The sequence below is a fragment of the Marmota flaviventris genome, chromosome 3 (genome assembly GCF_047511675.1).
Source record: "Marmota flaviventris isolate mMarFla1 chromosome 3, mMarFla1.hap1, whole genome shotgun sequence".
NCBI classification, from domain to species: domain Eukaryota; kingdom Metazoa; phylum Chordata; class Mammalia; order Rodentia; family Sciuridae; genus Marmota; species Marmota flaviventris.
In genome coordinates this window covers 162,314,560-162,339,754 of record NC_092500.1, presented here as the reverse complement: position 1 = coordinate 162,339,754, position 25,195 = coordinate 162,314,560, and the positions used below count along the sequence as shown (strand labels likewise).

The window sequence follows — 25,195 nt, the reverse complement described above, 5'->3', positions numbered from 1 at the left end:
CCAAAATGTTCCTGCAGTTGACCACAAGAAACTGAAGCCACAGAAAGGGAGTCTACAGATAAGTATGGATTACTCCACCTGTTTCCTGAAGGAGCTAATCCTAGTGATAAAAATTCATGTCCAAAAATGTTACTAGATTGAACTGACTTAAGAATTTGAGCTTTAAAACTCAAATTATTTTTCCACCAGCTGTTTGCCAGTAATACTCACTCTTGGTGGGGAGGGGTGGGAGACACCTGGATGTCATTCTGCTGAGAGCTAAGTGCTGAACTGCGAAAGAAAGTTCTTGAAATCCTTGGTCATAGAGATTAAGCGTAAGAATATTCCAATATACAATGCAGAGGCCTTAAGGTGGACTAATCACTGAGGCCAGTAATTGTCATGGTGTTTAGCAGAGTGCCTGCTGTACAGAAGAAACCCAGATATCATTTTAGCTCCAGAATATCATCCTCTTGCAAGCAGCTTGAAGGCCACTAAAAGGTGCACTGAATAAAATATGATAGAGCAATCTCATGTCATACTTTGCGATTATTTTTAATGACATAATATATAATTAGAAAAATTTTAAGGCAACTAGTATCACAGTTCATGTGGCAAATATATACACAGTAAAATGATTAGAAGGTTGAATATCAAATTACTGGTAGTGGCTGTCTGGGAAAATCAATGTTTTATTTAACATTTGTTAGTTAAATATAACATTAATAGAAGGGACTATTTTAAAGTCATAATGAAATATAATTAAATCTAAAAAACATTTGCAGAGTTAGGCCAGATAGAAACAGGTGTAACATTTGTCACAGCATGATTACCAATTAAAAAACAATGGTTATGATAATATTGTGGGTATTTTCCCTGTCTTTTAAAAATGCTGTTAATGGCTGTCATAGTACAGTCTACAGCCCTCCCTAGATATGTGCAGGGGATTGGTTCCAGGACAGCTAGTAGATGTAGAATTTGCATATAACCTATGCACATCTTTTCACATACTTTAAATCATTCCTGTATTAATGACTATAAAAGGTAAATGCTATGTATATACTTGTTATAGTGTATTGCTTAGGGAATGATGACACCATCATCAAGGGTAGAACCCTTCATAGGCTTAACTATACAGTACACAAACAACACACCAGGTGAGTGATGCTCAAACTAGGAGCCCTGGAGAGAGACTGGAGGAAGTGGGAAATGGTGGGCGGCTACAACAGAGAATGCTGAGGCAGCAGCTCACTCAAGGGGATTCAGCATAGTGCTCAGCATACAGCAAATTCAAGTTCTGCTTTTTTGTAACTTTCTGACTTTTTAAAATATCTGTGGTTGGTTGAATCTTTCGTTGTGGGACACAGGGTACAGAAGGCTGACTGTACCATTTACAGTAAACAAATTGGGAATGCAAGATAAATGGGTTAGTGTTTTCACAGCACCGAGTAATTTGCAGAAAGGCTGCTGTTATGATGCTCTTGAGGATGCACTCCTGGTCACCCTTTTACAGAAAGGTGGAAAGCATTTGAGAGTGCTGGAAATCCAATAAATGAAAGAAGTTTGGCCTGACCTGAGTTAAACATTCAGTAGCATTACTTAAGATGAAATCTGCGGGGGTGGATTATTTTCTTGGTGTGAACTGTAAGGCAAACCCCTGGCCCCAAGTGAGGGTCAGGAACCTCATCTCAGAAGAAGGAGTAAGAAGCCTCTCCTTGAGCTTCTAACTTGGGGAAAGCAATCAGGCTACTGTCACATTCTCTGGTGAACAGATGTGTCTGGGGGCTGCTCATCCTCATCTTTGTGAAACATTTTTATTGACCTGCAGCAGCTTGCCCTGAGGCATTTTAAAGGTGCCAGTGAGCCTCAGGCTGTTTTACAATTACCATAGCTTATTTGAATTGCTCTTTGCAGAAGTGCATGCTCAGCAGGATCTTTAACTCAGTGGTTCCCTGGGTCCCTGGATGCATAGGAGGTTGAAGGGACCTAGCTTGGTGTCCTTTGAGAGATCTATTTGAGCAGTTACCTACACTTCTCAAGCTGCAAGGCTTTAACCTTACTTTTTATTTTAGTACTTTGCTTTCTGTAAGTCTTATGAAAGGACCTATAAGTTGCTTAAGGAATTATAAAAGTATCATTTGGATGCTTGATTTTTTTGGAGTTTGGGGTGGTCATAACTTTCATACCATTGAAGTTATTGAGCTTGAATAAAATTTTGCTGTGCTCAGCCTTTTGAGGAGATTCCCTAAAATAAAGTTCTCCTGCATCTTTCTTCATTCAGATCCACTTTTTAAGAGTTGTAAGATGGCATTTGTTTCCTAAATTTTGACATTACTTATCCCAGATGTTTTTTCTTTTAACTTAGAAAAAACATCGTAATTTAGTTCCCATGAGCTGGTGTGCACACTAGTATCTTAGTTCCATATTCAGTATCTTTTTGTACCCCAATTTTTTCCTCCATCTCCTTTGTGTTTAAGCACCCCAAGTTTTCTAATGTGTTTCACCTAAGTGATGGAAAAAACACTTTTAAACATCTTCCCTGTAATGTTTATCGAGTCACACCATCCGCATGCCTATTTAGGACATTTGCTTTTCATTTGGGATAGGGGTGAATCTGTTCTTTGGACACAGCCACACACCAGAGTATTTACTGGAGGTTCCTTTCTAGTATGAGGGGGCGGGGAGTGTAATACATCAGTGATAAATTCATACAGGTGTTAAGTGAGACAAAGAAAAATAAAACCAGGACCAACGTGTAACTCCGTGGTAGAGCTCTTGCATAGCATGGTCAAGGTCTAGGTTGAACTCCAGCACTGCGAAAAAGGAAAAAAAGTTGTGGTTGGCAAGAGTGAAGGAAGTATTCAGGTACTGTTTTGCAGAGGGTAAGAAAGGACCCCTGGATGAGTTGACATTTTAAGCGGAGACCTAAACGAAGAGGGGCAAGTCATGATGGTACCTGGAAAGGGAACATTCTAGGAAGAGGTCAAGGTCAAAAGAGAAGTCTAAAACCTATTGGACTCCCCCCCCCCCAAAAAAAAAAAAGTCCTGATTAAGACTAAATTCTTTCTCAAAATCTCTTCTAACTTTTGAGTTGTCCTCATGAGTGGGATTAATGGCTTCCTCCTCATTTGAGGGTAGCCCCAGGCTGCCATTTGTCTTATAGAGCTAATCCTATTTTGTTTTCATTGTTAATGTGGCTGCCTCCACACATCACATGAACTCTTAAGGGATCGAGCAAATGTCCTTATCTAATTCATGTGCGGGAATACCTGAACAACATTATACAGTGATGTGTTACATCATACTGCATCCAGGTTACAGATCAGTAGCCATAGATGGTAGATAGCATCCAAAAACAGAAAAATAGCGGGCATCGTGGTGAGAACAAAATTCAATTGCCTGCATCCCAGTTCAGAATACCTTCTGCAAGATCAGTATAGGGTAAAGGTCTTGAAGACCCCCCAAAGGCAGTGCCACACCCAAAGTGAGCACCAGCCTCCCAGAGAGCTCCTTGGGTGGGATATTCCTTCAGTTTTTATTTCTGACAATTATATATATAATCCTATTCCTGACATATAAAAGAAAGAAATATTTTTTTTTCTGGGCAAACAAAAGGTGTAAAGTTTCTTTAAGACTACCCCAGTTTTTCTGTTTATAAAATAGAGTTGATAGTGTATCCCTAAAGAGGAACATGGTAAGGATCAACTGATTTTTGTTTAACGTGTAAATTGCCTTGTTTCAAAGATAAATAATTTAGAAATATAACATTGTAACAATACTGTTTTATTTCTACCACCCTTGATGTAAACCTGGGGGTACTTAATACTATGCGTTACTTAATATTGTATGACTTGCCTCCCACTGGTAACTTCTGTTATGCTTAGCCTGGACGTGACTGCTTCAAGCAGTAATCTCAAAGTGCCTGATCTGCTCTGTTAATTGAACTTTAATAGTACAGAGCTTTTTGTGATGCCTGAGGATATTTTGTAAAAGAAAGTTGGGGATAAAGTGTACAGGGACAAACAACCCTTAACTTCATTTAATGATCTGTGAGTCTGTCATCTGTGAACTTTTCTAAAGCTTTCTCAAGCCAATTGCAGAATGCAGACTCCTGTGCCTGAGCTGCCAGCAGCGTTGATGATGTGGAACTCAGTGATATGGAGATTACTTCTGACTGGGATAGCATATTACTTCATCCTGCAGGGTAGACACTTTGAGAATTTCGCCCAGTTTTCGGGCAACCTCACTAGGGAAATAAAGCAACTTAAAAAATATCTTCTGTCTTTTACAAATCTAATATAGAAATGTCCTCGTTGTATTAGGATAGAACTATTGCTGACCACATCTTTTTTCCTGAGAGTTCAGCAAGGTGCTGATATTATTTTGGAATGTCCTCATTGGGGTTGCAGTTCATTTTGAATGACTTTCTCCATAAACCTAAAGAACTTGAAAGCATTTTACATTACGAACGATCTCCTTCCTGTATGCTTGCTGTTTCTTGGCCTGGCCGAGCCTGCGAGCCTGCACTGTTAGCTTTTGGGCCATGGCCGCTCTTTAGGCCATACACAGGAGTCCTTTCTCATTGATACAGATATGGCTTGCTGACCTCTGCTCTTGAGGGGATAAGAGATGTTTTTGTCTTTGCACATGGGACAATGGAAGAATATTTTCAAGACAATAAGAAGGAAAGGTTGACATATTAAATGGAAAAATAGGCAATACGGATATTCTATCCTTGCAAATTATGTCTTTCTGGTAATAAACTTGAAAGAAAGATAAAAAATAGATGATTGAAGAATCCAGAGGGAAGAGTGGTCAAAAATAAGACAATATTTTGATGTAGGACAAAATATTTTGCCTTTTGAATAAAGTAGAAAAATTGGAGCAGTAAGATTTTAAAGATGATCCTTTTCCAGTTCAGTTGAGAAGAAATTAAAGTTGAAGGATATAGCTTGTAGATATAAACTTTTATATAAATATTACAGCTTTTGGAGGGATTTTTTTTTAAAATAAGCAACTTAGTTTTGCTAGTATGTGTGCATTACCAAATATTTTATTGCTTAGGAATATTTTATACCTTCCTCTTTATGCAAGAAAGATAACAATTCCACCCTTTCATTCCCAGTTGTGTATTTCCCTCTTACAAAGACCACTGGTAAACTGAAGCCAAAATATTATTCATGGTACTTTATATTTCCAAATAGATTTCTTCAAATATGCAATAAAGATGAGGAGATGATTGATTTAAAATATTGAAGATTCAGTGATAGTTCCAGTTGCACCCATATTTGTAGCAACTGCCAACTTTTCTTTAGCAAATATGTATGCTCTGTGTGCATGTATCTTTGTGTGTTCATGATGCAGAATAACAATCAGAAATTTGTTGACTTTTCTCATTTTTTACTTTCCACAGTATACAGGAAGCCATCCCCAAGCCAGGAATATGTACAGGGACAGTCATACAGACTGTTTACCACATATTTCTATTCAGTCTTTTTCCGATGATGTATTTTTCCTGACAGATCAGGGTCTCTGATGAATTGGTCCATAAATAATTTGATCACCTCTGTGTCTTAGTTATCCAAGATACTATATCCCGAGTCTGTTTTAACTGGCCTTTCCCTATCTTCAAACCACCGTGAAAATGCTCAGTGCTGTAGGCAGGCAGGTGCTACGTGGCAGGTGGGGGTCACAGATTCCACACCTGTGCACTGGAGGTTGTTATTGTGGCTCCCTCACAGAGTTGCAGGCATTAGTTTTTACTTGTCAGCTCTTGGAACATTGCCTAAAACGGTATGCATTCAGTAAACATGAGCTGCTGCTATCACTACTACTGTAATTATCATTGCATAGTGTATTTTCCTGCAGCAATGCTGAGCTGGTAGCACCTGAGTGGGCAGACCTAGAGATTGTGCCTCTAATCTGAGATTTCTATCCCTGAGCAGGGATGCTTGTGAATACCCTAGAATTAAGAGCAACTGGAGAGAGTACCTGATTTCTGGTCTGCTCCTGTCTCCTCATCTGCTTTCCTCCCCTCAGCACCCATCTCACAGAGGCTACAGGTCTGACCCTTGTGAAGGAGTGTAACCCAGATCGTTTCCCTAGAACATCTCTCCTCGCCTGAATTGCCCTGTATGATAACTTTGAAATCCTCAGATGGGTGACCTCTACAGCAGCTTGCTTACCTTTCAGAATGGCAGATGTAACTAATTATGGTGATGTCGATAAGAAAAAGGCAATGCCTACCTCAAAGGATTGTTTGGATCAAATAGAAGAGTTGTGTATAATGCTAGCCTGATGGCCACCCTACTGTATCGTTGGTCCTCAGCGTCACCACCTCACATCTCTCCTTTCATTTCTTTATTGTGCACACAATTCTGGCCTTTTCTCTCATCTAGGCCATCACCATAGCTCTCTTACTGATTTCCCTTGCCCTCGCCTTACCCCCCAATATATCCTGTATCTTGTTCCAAATGCTTCCTAGATTACAAAGTTCATGAATGAATACTTTTTAAAAGTCGATTTATCACATTATAATAGACTATGGATGGATTCTGAACTTTCTATTATAAAATATTTAAAGGTGATAGGGGAAAAAATTAAATACCTTTTAAATCAATGGACGAACTTGTAACAGTCAAAGAGAAATCTGGGGAGGCCAGATATAATAAAACCTGAGTGCATATCCAGGGAGGGAAGCTACTCCTAGGGCTCTAATCTCCAAGGTGTTTCAGGATCGGGTGGCCAACCAGGGCTGGAAGTAAAACCACACAGCTCTCAGCACCAAAGGACAGAGAGTAAGTACACGAGGGAGCAGAGAAGACACACAGGGAAGGCAGTGAGGAGTCAGGGTGGAGCATGGGGACAGTTCTGGAGACAGCGGAGGAAGGGACACGATGGCTACAGGTTTTCCAAAATGATACACAGGAAGCCCAGCACCCTTACTTAGACACACCTTTAGACTTAGGGTAGACCTCCCTATAATACAGAAGAGGTAGTCAAATAATATCTGCATAAAAAATGTAATTGTCAACCTAGAATTTTTAAAATATATAATAAACAAAAGTAGAAAAAAAATTTACCACCAGAAGATCCTTACTAAAGGGACTTCTCAGGATCTACTTCAAGAGATAATTGAAAAATGGTCTCTGAACAATAGTAGTTGGAGGCTTGGAAAGAAGTGATGAAGAAAGATAAAACAGGGTAAATCTAAGCAGTAACTGTTAATAAAAAATAATGTCTATTTCAGTAGCAGTTTTTTAAAAAGCTAAATTATGGTGTTATATAAGGTTGGAGGCAGATGACCAGAATTAAAACATTCCAAAGCCCTTTTAGTTTGGGAAAGGAGAACAATTGATTATTTTTGGATTTAAAGTAGACATACTAATTGCTTTGAAAGTGTGATGTAGATATTAAGTGGTGTCTTTAAGTTCTGTATGCGCTCTCTCATAATTGCTACCTGGCTGTTCATCAAAATGTGTCTACCAGCTCCCACCACCTCTGCAGTCAAAGCCTCTCAGATAAGCTGGTGACCACACCATGATCTTTTCCTTCCTTCCTTCTTGTTCATTATGTGATTACAATTCCTTAGCCCAGTCTTACGTGCTTAATAAACACAAGTGCTGTGAAGTCAGTGGCTACACATTCCTCAGTCATGGTTCTGAGGAAAGGTGCTCTTCCTTCATGTGCGTCCAGCCCCTGTTCCACATGGTGGGCTTCATCCTGTACAGCAGCAGTAGCAGCCCTGAGGGTGTGGGGTGAAGTCCGAGCAGCTGGGCCTGCCACTGGAGAGCCCTCCCAGCCTGCTCTGGAGCTCAGTTGTCCCCTTTCCCTGAGTTCCACTGGTGTAAACCAGAAGTAATAATAGTAGGCCACCCTTAGTAGTATGGTAGGAGTTAAATGGATGAACATAAGTCAAAGCTCTGAGGGAACTGCCTCTATAGCACTCTAGTTGTGCATTGATGAGAATTTACTAATAAGTTATCTTGTTGGGAGGGCTTTAGGTGGCTTCATTGAAGTCCTAAATGATTAAATTGTAATTGACCGTGGACAAGATTAAATCTTATACTTCTGTGGGAGATGGGAGAGTAGAGGATGAGGTAGAAGGTGACTCAGTGGACGCTAGTCATTCGGGGGTAATGTTTAAGATCACAGTTCGATTGGAGAGCTCTTTGGAATCTGCTTCTAAAAGGCTTTGTTTGCAATGAAAATAACTTACACCAGTATTTATTTTATTTTTTACTTCACAGGAAGCAAAAAAGATTTGTAGATCTTGGAACTGCAGGAGTCTCGAGATCCCACTAAACTGACGTCAGGGCTTCAAGGAGAGCTTTTAAATGGCAGGACCTCTTTGCTCCTATAGAGAACAAAATGGTTTCTCTCCAGTATTTCTCCAGTGCTTTGCCTAAAGTTATACAAATTACCCAATTTATGAAAATGAATCAGCTGAAGTCCTGAGAACTGAGTGACTGGTCAGGACTCTCCCAGCCAGGGCTTGGAGGGCGAGAGGATGGGTTTAGGACAAGGTGAGGCCTAGAAGGGGATGGAAACCAGCTAGCTGGTCTGTTTTCCAGGCTGCCACCTCCAGCTTATCATGCTGTCTCCTGTCCTGCGGAGTGACAGCCCCCATGGCACATGGTCACTTTTGTGTGCACGGTTCTCATGCAGGTGTTGCCCGAATTTGTCCTCTGTTGAACAATGCAGTGAGTATTTATTATAAGTTTGAGCTCTGCCTCTCTTTTAGTCTTTATTTATTTATTTATTTATTTATTTCAAAGGATATCATGGTGTGCCCCTCTCCACGCATACACTTTTTTTTTTTAAGCCACTTAGTGGAAACAGAAGGGATGGTATTTTATATTTCCCCTGAAACCCTGTGGAGCGGATGTTTTGCGGCCTTTCTTGCCAGGTGGATGTCTCAGTGTGGCGCTGGCAGGATCACTTGGGTCCTGTAGAGGAATATTCACCTCCTTTCCAAGCCTAAGTCAAAAGAAATTTAAAGAGTATGCTTTCAGAGAGTGATACACTTCCTACCTTGTCCAAGTTAAAGGTGCCCTGAAGCCAGCCAAATGTTTGACAAAGGAATATTAATAAATAAATGGTCTTGCCTATGTAGTTGGCTAATGCTTAGAAAAATGACATTCAGGTGGTAATGTTTTCCAGTGCCGATTTTAGTTTTATTAAACAGTTAAGAATATGTAATAAGCTGTTTTGCTAATCTATGCTGTCTCTAGGATAATTTGTATGAGTTTAAGTGAATAGGATAGTTCTACATTGTACACCAGAAAAATAAACAAAAGGAATATAAAGACTTCTGTAAAAATTAACTAATCTGGAGATTCTTTATGATAGTGCCTAAAGTCTGCCTTGCACTATGCTAGATTCTATAAATTCTAAAGGTGAAGAATATAAGGGGAAATACTGGGGAGTGATATTGGCCGAATTATATTATTATACTGTGTGTATGTGTGAATATGTAACAATAGACCCCAACCTTATGTGCAATATTATAATGCACCAATAAAAAAAATTAGAAGGGACTGGGGCTGTGGCTCAGTGGTAGCACTCTTGCCTGGTATGTGTGAGGCACTGGGGTTTGGTTCTCAGCACCACATACAAATAAATTAAAAAAAAAAAAAAAAGATATCAACAACTAAAAAATATTTTTAAAAATGGGGAAAAAAATGAAGGAAGCCTTTCAAGTTATTCCCAGTCCAATGAAAGACACTTAGACCAGAAAAGTGCTTTGCAGCAGCAATCTGCCCAAGTTGCCATAGGAGTGATAACAAAACTCTAATCTGATTGAGGGAGTATGGAAGAAATATGGGGGAGAGTTGCCCTCTCATAACCATGCCTTTCTCTTGGATTGATACCAATTGTCAATCTGTCTTTTTTGCTTTCTCAGTCTGAGTCACCTACACTGGAGGGCAGAGGGTTGAGACATGCTCCCTGGGTTCCTATTTTTAGTTTCTCCTATTCCCAGTTATGTGACCGTAAGCAATTTACTTCTGTGTGCTTTGGCTTTTTTTAAAAAAAGAGATTCCTAGAACCTACTTGCAGGATTAATTAAATATTTTGAGGATTAAATAAGACAACACTTGGGAAACATTTTAGAATACTGCCTGATATACACTAAAGTTCAAGAAAATTTTAGTTCTCAACATTGTTTTGATAGCTCATTAACTGGGAACATGGAAACGTAAGCACCAGGTTGATGTTTTATATTCTTCTGAAGTGTTGATTTCTTTCTAATATTTTTTTTTTCTTTTTCTAGCTCCAAGAGGAAAGCGAGGATGGAAAACCTTTTATGCTGTCCTGAAGGGAACAGTTCTTTACTTACAAAAGGTAAAAGTACAATGGATATAAAATAAAATCTACAAAACTTTATAAAATGATATTTAAACAAGGTACCCCAAAATTCTCACTTTGTACCAAAAAAGCCACATCAATCACCCATAAGACTATTTAACAGATGCTTAAATTCTGGGCGAGTTATGTGTAAATCATCTTCAGATACACATGAACAATGAGAGAGGAGTGGATGGGATTTGTTTTACTTCAGTAAGATCGGAACATAGGTTCCTAAGTTAGATCTCAAGTGATCTGTTCAGGAACAGACTTGCGGCAGCACCTGTCTGCATAGATATTTATACTCTAGATTAGTTACAGCCTTCATTTGTATATTGTTCTTTCATTATCTTGATTTTGACCCTACTAAAAGCTGAACTTACACATTTCCACTGGATTCCTGAAATAGTTGTACTTTAACAGTGCAGATAGATTCCAAATTGCCTGGGTACGTTTCCTGTGAGGATTCTTTCTTCTAGTCCCAAAGTCTGGATCTCCGGGATTCAGTTGATATGTCCTGGCCCCTTTAGGGTTGTCCTTGGAGCTTCCATGTCCCTGGATCTGTGTGGGTGAAGATGGGAAAGTTGTGTGTTGGCTGGAAGGAGCACAACTTCCCAAACTCCAGAAGGATTCTAGCATCCACTGAAGGGACAGGCACTGGATTAGGAATAACAGGAAGCAAGACAGTTGCAACATTCCCTTCAGTGGTGCCAATAGGAAAAGACATTTTTATTATGGTGAAAAAAAAAAAAAAAACCACATAATATGAGAACTAGTCTCTTAAGTTTTTAAATGTGCAACACAGTATTGTTAACCATGAGCCCAATGCTGTACAGCATACCTAGAAAACTTTCTCATCTTAGGTTTATACCCAGTTTCCTTCCCCTTCAATCCTTGGCAACCACCATTCTACTTTGTTTCTTCAAGTTTGGCTGTTTTAGCCTTCTTGGCCTTCTTGACTGGCTTATCTCATTCAGCACAATGTCTTCAAGGCTCATCCATGTTGTAGCAGGTGTCGGAATCTTTTTCCTTTTTAATGCATAATATTACTTGATGTGTATATGCCACATTTTTCTGATGCATTCATTCATCAGTGTACATTTGAGTTATTCCCACCTTTTTGGTTCTTATGAATAATGCTGAATGAACATGGAGTACAAATATCTCTTCAAAATACTAAATTTATCTATTTTGGGTAAATATCCAAATTGTTGAATGGTGTGTTCCTTTTCTCATACTATTTTACAAAGTCCCTGTACCAGCTACATCCAGAACACACAGGTTCCATTTTCCCCACATCCTCACCAACACTTGTTATGTTTTGTTGTAAGAGCCATCCTAACAAGAATAAGGCGATATCTAGTTATAGTTTGGATTTGTTACTAGAAATGAAAAAAAAACTCAAAAAAGTATTTTTCCCACTCTGTATTCTCAACACTCAATACAGAATCCTTCTGTGAGCCCAGATTCTCCAGCAGATACCAGCTAATTCAACTCAACTCTGACGCTGTTGACATTGAAATAGCTTCAGATCCCACAGATTGGGGATCAGCCCCCAAGGAGTGCCCCCTCATTGAAATACCATTTGCAAATAGTAGATTGTCACCTACACTTCCAACCAACAGCTATAAATCAGGAGTTCCCATGTCCACCTCAAGGTAGTTGGTCAGAGTTGCCCACAACACTCAGGACACCACTTTACTTACATTTACCCACTTACTATAAAGGATATTACAAAGGATACAGATGAATAGCCAAATAGGAGAGATGCACAGGACAGGATATGGGATGATGTGGAGGTTCTCAGGTGCATCACATCGTAGGAATTTCCACCTGCCCAGCTGTCCAGAAGCTCTTCTGAACCCAGCTCTTGTTGGTTTTTATGGAATATTCATTTTCTAAGCACAGTTGATTGAATCACTGGTCCTTGGAGATCAATTCAACTTTTAGACCCTCCCAGTCAGCCTTCTCTAGTGAGGTTATGGGGTGAGGCTATAAGTCCTGATTTGATTTCTGAGCCACCAGTCTGTATTCTAGTGGTCTCTAGGGGTCACCAGCCATCAGTCATCACATTAACACATAATTATCAAGCTAGAGATTCCAAGAGTTTTAGGAGCTTTTGCCAGAAATCAAGTATAATGACCAAATAATATAAATCATACTATCACATTTGCATCTTCCTAATAATTAGTAATATCTTTTCAATACCTATTGGTTGTTGGTATGTCTTTAGAGGTATGTCTAAGTCCTTTCCTTTTTCAAGCTGTCTTTTTTCGTGTATATGTTTTTGCTTTTTGTTGTTCTTCCTTTGCAATTAAATTGTAGGTGTTCCTTCTATATTTTGAATTTGAATATTGACCACTTATTTAAATGTATTACAAATATTTTCTTCTATTTTTCAGGTTACCATTTCAGAAGGTTATTTTTTTTCCTTTACCATGTTGAAGAGTTTTCATTTAATATAGCCCCACTTACCTGTGTTTGCTTTTGTTTTATATTTGCCTATGTTTTTGGTAATCCAGAAATCATGACCAAGTTTAATCATTTAAATCATTACCAAGTTTTCCTCTGTTTTCTTATAGAAAATTTATGGTTTCATGTCTTAAGTATTTACATCTTTAACCATTTTAGTTAATTTTTGTGTTTGTATAAGATAGAGAGGGCTCTGCTTTCATTATTTTGCATGTGGATAAACGGGCTTCCCAACATCATTTTTTAAAGATGTTTTCCCCATTTTGTAGTGTTGGCCCCATATTAAAGGTCATTTGACCATTTACATGTGGGATTTTCCTCGCCTGTCTCCTCCAGTGGCCCATCCGTATGACAACACCGTACTGTTTTGATGTTGTAATTTTATAATGTTTTGAAATCAGTAATGAAATCAGTCTTCTAGTATTACTCTTTCTCTAAATTGTTTTGACTATTCGAGGTCCTTTTTGATGCTATGTAGAATTTGGGATTGTTTCTTCTATTTCTATTAGAAAATGATATTGGACTATAGATATAAATTGCATGGAATCTGTAGATTGCTTTGAATAGTGTGGAATTTTAATAATATTTAAGTCTTCTAATCCTCAAATATGGCACATCTTTCCATTTATCTTTTTCTTCTTTTATTCAGCAATGTTTTGAAGTTACCAGTGTGGAACTATTTTGTCTCCTTGGTCAAGTTTATTTCTAAATAAATTTCATACTTTCTGGCAGTATTATAAATCAGATTATTTTAATTTCCTTTTCAGACTTGTTTATTGTTAGAAATGCAGCTGGTTGTTATACATTGATTTTGTATCACAAAACTTTGCTGATTTATTCTAATAGCTTTTTTGTGTAATCTTTAGGCATATATATACATGATTGTGGCTAAGATCATGTCAAACTACTCCTACTTTGTTGCATGTATTAATTATGAAAGGATATTGAATTTTTCAAGGGCTTTCCCTGCATTTATTAAGATATTCATATGATTTTTAATCTTTTTTTCTATTAATGTGATGTATCACTTTGATTCATTTTTGTATGTTGGACTATCCTTCCATTCTAAGAATAAATCCCTCTTTGGATTTTATGTATGATCCTTTTAATATAAAGTTGAATTCAATTTGCTTATTTTGGTTAGGATTTTTGCATCTATGTTCATCAAGAATATTGGTCAGTAATTTTCTTCCTTCCTTTCTTTTCCCCCCGCCTCCCGTTTTTGGTATCAAGGTCATTCTGGCCTCAAAATCAGTTTGGAAGTGTTCCTTCTCTTCAGTTTCTGGAAGTGTTTCAGAAGGGCTGGCGTGAACTCTTTAGCTGTTTGGTAGAATTCAGTGGTGAAGCCATCTGGTCCTAGGCTTGACTTCCTTGGGAGATTTTCATTACTGATTCAGCCTCCTTACCAGTTATAGATCTGTTCAGGTTTTGTATTTCTTTAATCTTGGTAGGTTGTGTTGTTTCCAGTAATTTAACCATTTCTTAACATTACCCAATTTGTGAGTGTATAATTGTTCATAGCAGTTTTCTCCTATCCTTTGGATTCTGTGGCACCAGTAATTATTCATGGAGAGTTCATACTCCTGACATTTTGTTTCTTGTTTCCTTTTTGTCTTGGGTTTTACTACACAATTTGAGTATTCCTCTGTTTCACTGATTTTTTTTTCCTTTTGTAATGTTGCTTTTTGAGTCTTCTCATTTTCTTTTACTTTCCATAGATATTTCCTTTGTGGTTACTATGGGCTTACATAAAATAGATGATAGTTTTCATGTATTTTAAGAGAATACCAGGGTAATTTCAGTTGTGTACTAAAACTACACTTTTATTCCACTACACACACACATACATACCATACTTTTGTTACTCAGTTGTCACAGATGACATCATTTTATATTGAGTTCCAGTCATGTAGTTTTATAAGTATTTTATGTTTTCATTTTTCTGATTTCTATACCAAAATTGAGAGTGATTTGTATAACACTAGCATGGTATTAAAGTGTTATGTGCTTTTTCTGTGTATGTACCTTTACTGGTGAGCTTGATACTTTTGTGTTTCTGTTTAACATCCTTTTGTTTCAACTAGAAAAAAAAACTCACTTGTTGCAAGGCAGTTCTCCTGATAATATATTCCTTCAGGTTTTGTTTATCTGGGAAAAATCGGGATTTCATTTTTTGAAGGATGCCTTTTGCCAGATACAATATTCTTGTGGCAGTTTTTTTCTTTAAGCAGTCAAAATATATCACTAGGATTCCTTCTGGTCCTGCACTGGTTTTGCTAAGAGATCCACTGACAGTCTCATGGGTTTGTAAGAAATCACTTTTGTTTTCTGCTTTCTTTGACTTTTCATAATTTGATCATAACGAGTTCTTCCTTCCTTTCTTTCCCCTAGTCTCCCGTTTCTTTGACTTTTCATTAAAAAAAAAAAACAAAAAAAAACTTTTCAAAAAAAAAGTTTCTTTGACTTTTCATAATTTGATCATAACGAGTCTTGTGATTTTTACATTCATACTATTTAGATTTAATTGAGCTTATTGAATCTGGGTGTCTGTTTCCTTTCCAACATGTGAGACAATTTCTGTTCTTATTTCTTTTTTAAAAATTAATTAATACTGGGAACACCTCCAGCCCTTTTTATTTTTTATTTTGGGAGAGGGTCTTGCCGAATTACTTAGATCCTAAGTTGTTGATGCTGGCCTCGAACTTGGGATCCTCAGCCTCATAAGTCTTTGGGACTACAGGCATGTACTACATACCTGGCTGTTTGTATTTCTTTAAAGGGCCTTTCTCCTTTTTTCTCTTTTCTTAAAAGTCCATAGTGCACACATTGTTCCACTTGGTAGTCTCTGTTCTGTTAGTTTCCTAAGCTTTCTTGTTTCTTCTTCAATATTTTTTTCTCTGTGTTTCTCTGACTAGAAAACTTCAAATGATCTCTTTTCAAAGTTTACTAATTTTTCCTACTTAACCAAGTCCACTGTTGAACCCCTCACCTAAATATTTCAATTTCACACATAAGCTTAGGTTTAAAATTTTGTTTGGTCCATTTTAATATTTGGTTCTTTGTAATATTTGTTTGGTTCTTTTGAATATGTAATATTCAGACTCCCATTTTGTTCATTATATCTTTATGGTGGTTATTTTGTATTTCAGTTAATTCATACACCTTAATTTCTTTAGGGTTGATTTCTGGAGATTGATTTTGTTCCCTTGGACCATGTTTCCCTGTTTCTTTGTGTCTCTGGTAACTTTTTTTTTTTTTTTGAATCTGCACATTTGAAGAAGCAACCGGCTCTCTCAGGTTAGGAGATTACTTGGTACATAGGAAGACTTTCATTACTCAGCCTGGCTAGAAATGCCTGAATCTTTCTTGGGAGATAGGCCTTCTCTGGACCTGTGCATTAATTTTCTCAGGTATAGAGGTTTGCCAGGTTCTTTTGTAGGAACTCATAATTTTTGCATCCTCTGTCTGCACAGCTGCAAGTTATCAAGTTCACCCTTGTTCTAAATAACCATCAGGCATTTGATTTCATACCAGCTCAGCATCAGTACGCTGAATTGGGCAAATCAGATGTCAGTCCTTCAATCAGTCCTCTTAAAAAACTAGAATGCTAGATACTTGCTTCACTTTTCTCTGCCCCCACCTCCCAAGTAAGAAATCTGAAGTTGCGTATCTCCTCCCTATTGTGCCACAGCTGAACCATCTAGAGCAAGCTATATATCATTTTTATTTTATTCTCAGATCTGCCCCCAGGCATCCAGACTATGCTGATTTTTGTTAGTGTTCTGAATGAGGTGAGACAGAAATGAGTTCCTCCATAGCCCTCTGAAAAGCTCGGATACTGGCTTCACACGCCTCTCCTCAAGTTGAGTGCCTTTCTCCCATTGCACCAAGCTGTGCTGGCTACAGCAAGCCGCCCACCACTTCCCTTTGTTCTTTTCAGTCCCTAGGCATCCACAGAATGCCAGTTCTGTCAGTGCTTGTTGTGAGCCAAGATCAACTCATTACTTGGGTAGCCCTCTGAAAAAACAGAACACTAAAGGCATGCTCCACTTTTCCCTTTCTCCTGAGGGAGAAGGTGTGGACCAGGCCATTCTCTTCTGGTGCCGAGCTGTGCCAGCTGATGTGAGTAAAGTGAGATCATTGTTCTTACCTGTTTCAGTGTGTATTTCTCATCTTTGTCCTCTCCTGGACTACTGCAACCTCTTAACTGGATTCTGGCATATTCTTAATAGGTATTTTGGTCCATATATCATTGTTAAATCAATATTTCTGTGGGAGTATGACAGCTGGGACTTCCTATTCTGCTCTCTTGATAACATCATTCCCAGGAAAAGATTTTCAAATCTATTTGGCCTCATACCATAACATAGTTTTGGCATCTTGTTTTTTTTTCACTCTACACACTATGATAAATACTTTCTCATTAAATTTTTTCTAAAGCATTTTTTTGTGTGTCAGTCTCATATCTGGTGACTGTGAAATAATATATCAACAAATTTTTATTTTCCCTTTCTAAGATTTACAAAATAATTCATTTTTAAGTTCTTTATATATTCTAGATATTAATCCTCTGTCAGAAGAGTAGCTAGCCAAGATTTTTCTCCCATTTTGTAGATTCTCTCTTCACATTCCTAATTGTTTCCTTTGGTGGGCAGAAGCTTTTTCCTTTGATGCCATCTTATGTATCAACTCTTAGCATTATTTCCTGAGCTTTCGGGATCTGATTGAGAAAGTCATTGCCTGTGCCTATATCCTAGAGTGTGGACCTATGTTTTATTCTAAAAGTTGCATAGTTTCTGATCTAATTCCTAGGTCTTTGATTCATTTTGAATTGATTTTTGTCAAGGGTGAGAGAGAATTGTTTTCCACTAAATAGATTTGCCAAATTTAACCTTTTTTTCCATTTTCAGACATACTTTTTTCAATTTTTCAGCTTAAATTTTGGCACATACGTATTTCTGCACATTATTTGTTTACTTCCTTAAGATAGTTTCCTGAGAGTCTCATGACTCTCATGAGCAGGGTAGGAACTGTTCACAGTGTTTCAGACATATTTCTAAATTACTTCTAGAAAGATTGTTCCAGCTTTCATTCCCTACAGCAGTTTGTGACAAGCTGTGTCTCATCACCATCTCTCTTCAACACTTTATCAGTATATGGACTTTTAGAGAAAAGGATCGTATTCATTTTGAGATTTTGTTTTTGGTACACAAACACATGTTTTTATATAGTTTACACGCTGCTATGGCTGCCTTTCACTGGGGAAAAGGACTCCCCTTTGATACAGCATCTACAGGACCGGATCAGATGATAGCCCCATATGTAGGCACCCACACTTGTGCCACTGAGATAGTGAACTGCTATGGAAAGGAGACACAATTGTTGGAAAGAAATGTATTTGATGTGCTTTTATTTTAAACATTTTGAAAAGTTATAATAATGCCTTGTATAATAAGACTGAATTACTCTTTTGTAAAACCAGCCTTGCTTAGGAGTTCACTTAGATCCATCTGAACATTTGTTGACATTTCAAAGATTATCCATGCTCTTTGGTGGCCACATATCTTGTATTGTCTTTATTTTTTTATGAGTGAGCACAGCTTCTAATTTATAAGTCCACTTCTGTGACCTCCACCAAACCAGCATGTGTGTGAACACTGGGCACACTGGTCCTTTCAGTTAACTTTATCTCTGCAGGAACAACCCTTTTTGAAATTAAATTTCACATATTGCAGCTGTTCCCTGCATAAATCCTGTTCTCTTGGCTCAGTTTTCCACTTTCTCTAGAATTTCTGTAAGGGGCACAGCTGTCTTTGGCAAAACCACTTTTTTGAATACCTAGCCACAGGATTTCCACCCACTCTATCTCAGGGTGGACCTGGGAAGAGGAAAATACTCTTGCACTCAACATTTAACAGAAATGATGCAAAGAGAGATGCAGTTTCCAAGTCATCAGCTTTTTCCTAGGTTATCGTCCTCTCAAAAGTACACTGGTATGAGTTTGAGTCATCCAGATGTTTGAAGAGAAGGGAGCTATAAATATTAGCATGGGGAAAACTTTGTAAACATTGAGGCTGTTTGGATTAGAACCCCCCAAAGATTTCTTCTGCAGATTTATGGTACCTTGGGAGTGTGGCAAATGTGCATTTGGGTTAACTGGGTGAAACTCTTTTTATAAAGAGAAGACACTGGCACTAAGAACATTTTTGTGGGAGAATAGAAAGTTGGGCTATGAGTTATCCAGTGGCCGTTTCATTTGAATCAATAAGGACACATGGCTGTCAAGTATACAACAAATGCTTGAAATCTCAACTACCAGTAAACTAATATCTGTTTACGGAAACCTTGTATGAATCCTAGGAACTAGAGAATCCATCATTGGAAGCTTAATTTTGGCAGGTCTGGGTCTTAAGTGGGTTTACTTACCTGATTTTTAAATTTTTTGTCTTCCTGATTTGAAAAGTTAAAAACCAGAAAGGCAGGTGACTATTGATTATGAATATCTATGGGCACTTTTATCTAAAAAGGCCTAGCACCTTACAGCTAACAGGCTGCTGTCCACTGCCAAGCAGACCTTTGCTTCAGAGTTACCTTTGGGATAGTGAGCTGCCCACAGAAACAACAGTTGTAGGTACCTAGACCTCTTCCTCTTGGAATTACCTCCGGGTTTTGGAGTATATTAGAGGTTCAGTACTGGTGATGGATGTGTCCTATGGAAGGCTACCAATGTCCCATTGTCGGTTGTTTCCTATCCCTGCTGGAAGTCTAATCTGCTGGAACATGATGGCAGATGCTATGTAAAAAGTAAATGGCATGCTTGCAAGATGATTTGGGGTTTACGGTATCTTTTCATAGCTATTTAGAGTTTATCACATCTCAGATCGTGTCTAAAATTCTGGACTTCCAAAAATGACTAAGACGTTGTTCCTACCTACAAAGAGCTCAGCAAATAAGGAGAAAAACAGGTAAATTGAGCATTCACTGAAATGATGGAACAAAATAATACAGCCATAGAAAAATCTTAAGAGGGCCATTCAATTGTGTTTGCAAAGATCAGAGAATGCATCTCTGAGAAGTGAACACATCTTGAACTGATGTTTAAGGATGAACAGGAGTTCCTAGTCAGACAAGGCAAGAGAGAGCATTTTTGCCAGAGAGGGGGGAAATGCAGTTTTGGGAGATGTGACATGTTCATAGAATGGCAAACAGCTTTTGACGTTGATATTATAGGATGGATGGAGGTTAGCAGATAATGGAAAGATGATGAAAAGTTATGCTTCAAGTAACAAATGTATCATAAAGATTAAAGAGATTATGTCACAATGTCATAAACTGTTCATTTTACATAAGAAGCTGTTTTTTCCCTGAAGGAATTTGAAGCCCAGTCTGAGGTCACTACTGCTCCCACTGACACCCGTGTACTCAAAGGGTTTAGATGGTGTTATCTTCCATTGTGGGCACCCTTCTCAGAGGACCTGCAGGGAAAAGCATGTGCCCAATGAGTGGTACATTGCTGTCCCCTCTGGACTCATAGAATGTCAGTATTAACACTCTTGGGGTTTAGGCCTAGTTGAGAGAAAAATAGCCAAACCTGTTTTCTGCTTCATTTCTTCAGCCAATTCTCCGTGGACCCAACCTTTAGTGTTCAGCTTACCTTTTCTTTTTTAATTTAAGTGGTACAAAAGCAGTACATGTTTAATACAAACCATACTTTGAATTTTGGTGGTTTCCAGGGCCAGTGACAGGCAGTATAATCCTCCTTCCTAGTGCCAGGCAGCAGCAGTGACTTGCACCTTTCATTTTGCCACTCAGTAAGATACCCTACTGTGCACTGTGCTGCCGAGCTGTGGTGTTCAGTTAACAGGTGGATTCAGTGTATTTCTGACTCAGGACATTTTCAAATGTGTTTACTGGGACATAGCCCTGTCATAAATTAAGGAGCACATCTGTATTTTGAGTGAGGGGGAATGACAAAAGCTCCACGTTTTCCCCAGCCTAAGACTATTTGCCGCAGTCTGGCTGGGCACAAATCACGAGCCACTGAAGCAGGAACAAACTTTATTTCTGAATTCCACCAGCACACTCCACACACGCTCCCCGGGAATTCTCCCTCGAACCATGCACACGGTGTTCTCTTGGGACACACTACACCAACAGGAAATCCCTCCTCCGGAATTCCCTCCTACCACACTTCCCCAACCAATGGGAACTCTCAGGGAGTCCCATGAGAACTCCAAAGTAGCAGGCCTAGGCAGACAGCAGGGGTCTAATCTCCAATTGAATTCACATCTTAACATAATCATTATCATCTCAATGGCTTGCTGGGGTCTCCTTTCAACCAAAAATGCCATGCATCATTCCTACTTGGCTATGGCTCTCAGCAACTATTTTAATTCATTTTAGTACTAAGTCAGTCTACTATATGATGGGGGCTGAGGCAGGAGTAGGGATACAGAGATCATAGGACCTACTATCTGTCCTTAAGGCTATCAGTAGCTCACTTAGATTTTGCATCTATTCTCTCTTTTGCACACTGATATTACCCAAGTTCTTCAGCATCAAAGATTTCTGTCTGAAGCCTTCCAGTAGCTCTTCTCTCCTGAGTGTCTTCCCTTTTCTCCAGATGAGTAGGTACTCCATCACTGTACCCCCTTACTGTGTCTGCCAATGCACTGGATACTGTTGCCAGAGACAAAAGGAAGCAAGGCCTCTGCTTCCTTGATGAAGTGAATCAAGTAGTTCTCCTAAAGAGATCAAAAGGTAACTCCTCCTTTAAAGACCACATGACTGCAAGCCTAGACACCATTCGTGAGAACCCTCCCTCAGTGTGTCTAGCATCTGTTATCAATTGATCATCGATTATTTAAGCCTTTCATCAAGACTTTTCAGCTACAAAACAGCGAATAATGATTTTTACCCATACAAACACAATTAGTATTTTCTCATTAAAAGTAGAGTCATAGTAAAAAGTTTCACTTCTTCAAAATACAAACAAACCAAAAATAATTGTTGTCAGAAGAAAGACCAAGTACGACTGAAATCATACCGGGAAAGAGCTCCAAATTCTCAGTCTCCATTCCCACAAACTCCTTCCCTGCTCCTTCTCAACCAAAGAGGCTTTCCACAGAGGTTTATAGCAGCCCATAGGAAATCAAAGATGGAAAGATGATGAAAAGTTATGCTTCAAGTAACAAATGTATCATAAAGATTAAAGAGATTATGTCTCAATGTCATAAACTGTTCATTTTACATAAGAAGCCGTTTTTTCCCTGAAGGAATTTGAAGCCCAAATTCCAAAGAGTTACTATCTCAAGGCTCTCATGCCTATAAACCCCTCAGGCATTGTGCCAGTCTGTGTTGCTGCCTCCTGAAGGTAGCCACACAGTGCAGCAGCCTCCCACTCCTAACATGAGAACTTTGTTAGGCTGGGGTCTCTCCTCAGCTTCCTCAAATCCACTTAGGAAAAGGTGTCTCTTGGACTATGTACAGAAAGGGTAGGACTTTGGAAGTAGACATATCTTCTTGTCAGACTCTGTGACTGCCATTTAACCAATTTCTGATTTGGAACCTCAACTCATTTATCTGTAAAATCAGGGAAAATTATGTTGTGATTGATAATAATGAACATTTAAATATATGAAAATGCATAAGGAGGTTAATAGTAAATATTGTGCGTACTGGAGATGTGGAGGAGGCTTGCTTGGCATGCACAAGGCCCCGGGTGCAATCCCCAGCACCACAAGGAATAAAAATAAACCAATGATGACATAGTAAACACTTGTTCCCTTCCTGAGGACTCTTATGAGAAGTGGGAGTGTTTGCCCTTTTCTTCCCTTCCTAATTCTTGCCAATCTCGTTTTTTCCCACTAGACTTTTTTCCTCATGTTCACAATGCTTCAGCAGTCCGAGTATGAAATGATTAGGGGTTGGTCAGGCCAACCGTGTCAGCCCTCTAGGTGAATAACCCTTTCTTCCCTGCTAGCTTTATTGAAGGATAAATAATTCCTTCCACCTCTTCTTTCCACTTAGATCAGAAACATGCCTGCATAAACACCCTCCTGGGACTAGCACAGGGACTAATAGGCCAAGCCAGGGCTTCATGTCCTGGAGTTGGTGACGCAACAGTAAGAGTAGTCAGAGAGTGTTGGGACCTTTGTTCCTCATTCCCACCAACATCAGTCATACATATAACAATCGTTCTGCAAACTGACTTCTAGGTAGAAGAATTTCACCAGGGTATCCAACAAGTTCCTTTCCCTGTTCCTCCCACTACCCCTAAACTGGAGATTTAGATACTCCCTGCCTTGAGTCCTCTTAGAAGAGAACAGGCTGCACAACTATACACCCATTCCACATGGCAGGAAACATGAAACACAAGCTCCTCATGTATCCTTGCAGAATGTTGCTTTATATCTTATATCTAAAAATAAATAAATAAATTGTGCCCATATCAGCATCACCCATGACAAATATAGGAAATGCTTTGGCAGATTTCCCTAGCCAGCTTGCTTCAGTGGTCATCCAGCCAGAAATAAGACTGGCTTGTTAGACCGTACACAGATTTAGGGTACGTTATGCATTTGAACTTCACAACTTCATAGGTGGACACTAGTCCCATTTTTTAGACTGAGAAGTTAAGACTCAACCTACTCACATTCTAAAGGTGTTAGTAACCAAGCCTAGTGCTTTTTTCCATCAGACTGTTCTTGATTAAACACTAAAGCTGTAGTGTGTAACCCTTCTAATTACTACAAGTGCGGGGAGAGATCCCTAACTTGTCTTCAACCAGATTCAGCTAACTCTTGGCTCATACATGACAAGCATTATCCTTGCTTTAATAAGGTCTGATGGGCAGCCTCCTCCTCTCATTGTGCTCCCTTGACCTCAGCCACTATTCATTTGATATGGGACTGTCTCTCATAATGTTCTTAACAGTAAGTAAACTTTGAGGTTTTCTGGCATAGACTTGTTGTCAGGTATTCTTCCTGTCATTACCAGAAATCATGAAATACCATGGAAATATCAACACCTCAACCATTTCATATTGCTCAGATTAACAGCTATTAAGTGATTCAAGTATCCATTATCAGCTGAACTTTGGCCAACAAACTACTATTCTGATATAGAAGGTCATAATGTAAGTTAGGAAGCAGATCAGTAATGAATGCATCTATAAGATTAGGATTCTGCCAGTTTTCTTAGAATGTTATACACTAGAGATATGATTGTGAGCAAGATATAGTTCCCAAAGTGGAGTTGTTGTTCCAACTAAGAAGATAAATGAAAAGACCAGGTGAATGCAACTTGATAAATGCCACTAAGAGGGTAATGTATTGTGGAAGCACACATAGAGGACACTGTACTGAGAAATAAGGAAAGAAGGAAGATTGTGGAAGAATTCGCAAAGTAAGGGATCTGTATCTAAGCCCCCACTTTTAAAGACAAGTAGAAGTTAGTCTTATAAGGGGATTCAGACAGGTGGGAAGCCACAGCTTATTTGGGAACGGGTAGTCTCAGTGATATATAAAAGGTACTAAAGGCAGATTCTGAAAAGCCTAGAGAACCATATTAATCAAATATAGCTCAGAGAAGTCAAAGCTACAAGAGTGTTTCAATGGGGTGTGACATGATCATATCAATAGTTTAGAAAGATCATTCTGACTGGAGAATAGGAAACAAATTAGAAGCAGATTGGACCAGAGACACACGGACCAGATTGGCTTGAACTGGGACAGGATAACTGGGAGGGAGAAGCAGGGACTTACTGGAAAGTTCTGGCTGCTGTGTTGAATTCAGCATTGAGGAGTGAAAGAGGGATATGTCCAATAACAAATTAGGCATATTTAGATTTAGACTCAAGGAGAGAGCCTAGAAATGCCCATCCAGAGAATTGTCCACAAATAGTTGATAATTTGAGCCATGGGAGGAAATGATATTGTTCAGAGATTTTTGTAGAGTGTGGAGAACATGGAGGAGAGAACCAGTAGCACAGAGACTTCATATGTGAGACTCTGAAGGAGCCTGAGCAATGTGGCCGCAAAGCTAAGAAAACTTTATTATAAAGCGAGTGGTGCCACAAACAGCAAGAGATGTTGGAAATGTTCCATTTTGTAGAAAGATAAGGTCAGAATTGTAAAGTGCTGCATGAATTCAGCAACCAGAAAATTATTAAGGCCATTTCAGTGGGGTGGTGGGTGTGGAAGCCAGATGGGAGAGAAAGTTGAGGACACTGAGGCAGGGAGTGTGTAGACCCTAGAAGCTCCATCTATGGTTAGCTCTTCCTGCCACCCGCCGCCCCTCTTCTGATGCCTCTCCTTCCTGAGACTTTTGCAAATACCAGATCCCCAGTGCCTGTCTTGTTTCTACTGAATCTCTTTTCTTTCCTATGATTGATTTT

The 25,195-nt window shown here is 38.8% G+C and overlaps 1 protein-coding gene across 4 annotated transcripts in view; it reads left to right on the top strand.

Moving 5' to 3' along the window:
* Nucleotides 1–25,195, top strand: part of Psd3 (pleckstrin and Sec7 domain containing 3) — a 468,534-nt gene that overhangs the window by 384,416 nt on the left and 58,923 nt on the right. For all 4 annotated transcript variants that reach the window (XM_071610547.1, XM_071610548.1, XM_071610549.1 and 1 more), the window contains one exon: nt 10,253–10,323. In XM_071610547.1, coding sequence (XP_071466648.1) covers nt 10,253–10,323 — 71 coding nt within the window. The remainder of the gene's footprint in view (nt 1–10,252; nt 10,324–25,195) is intronic.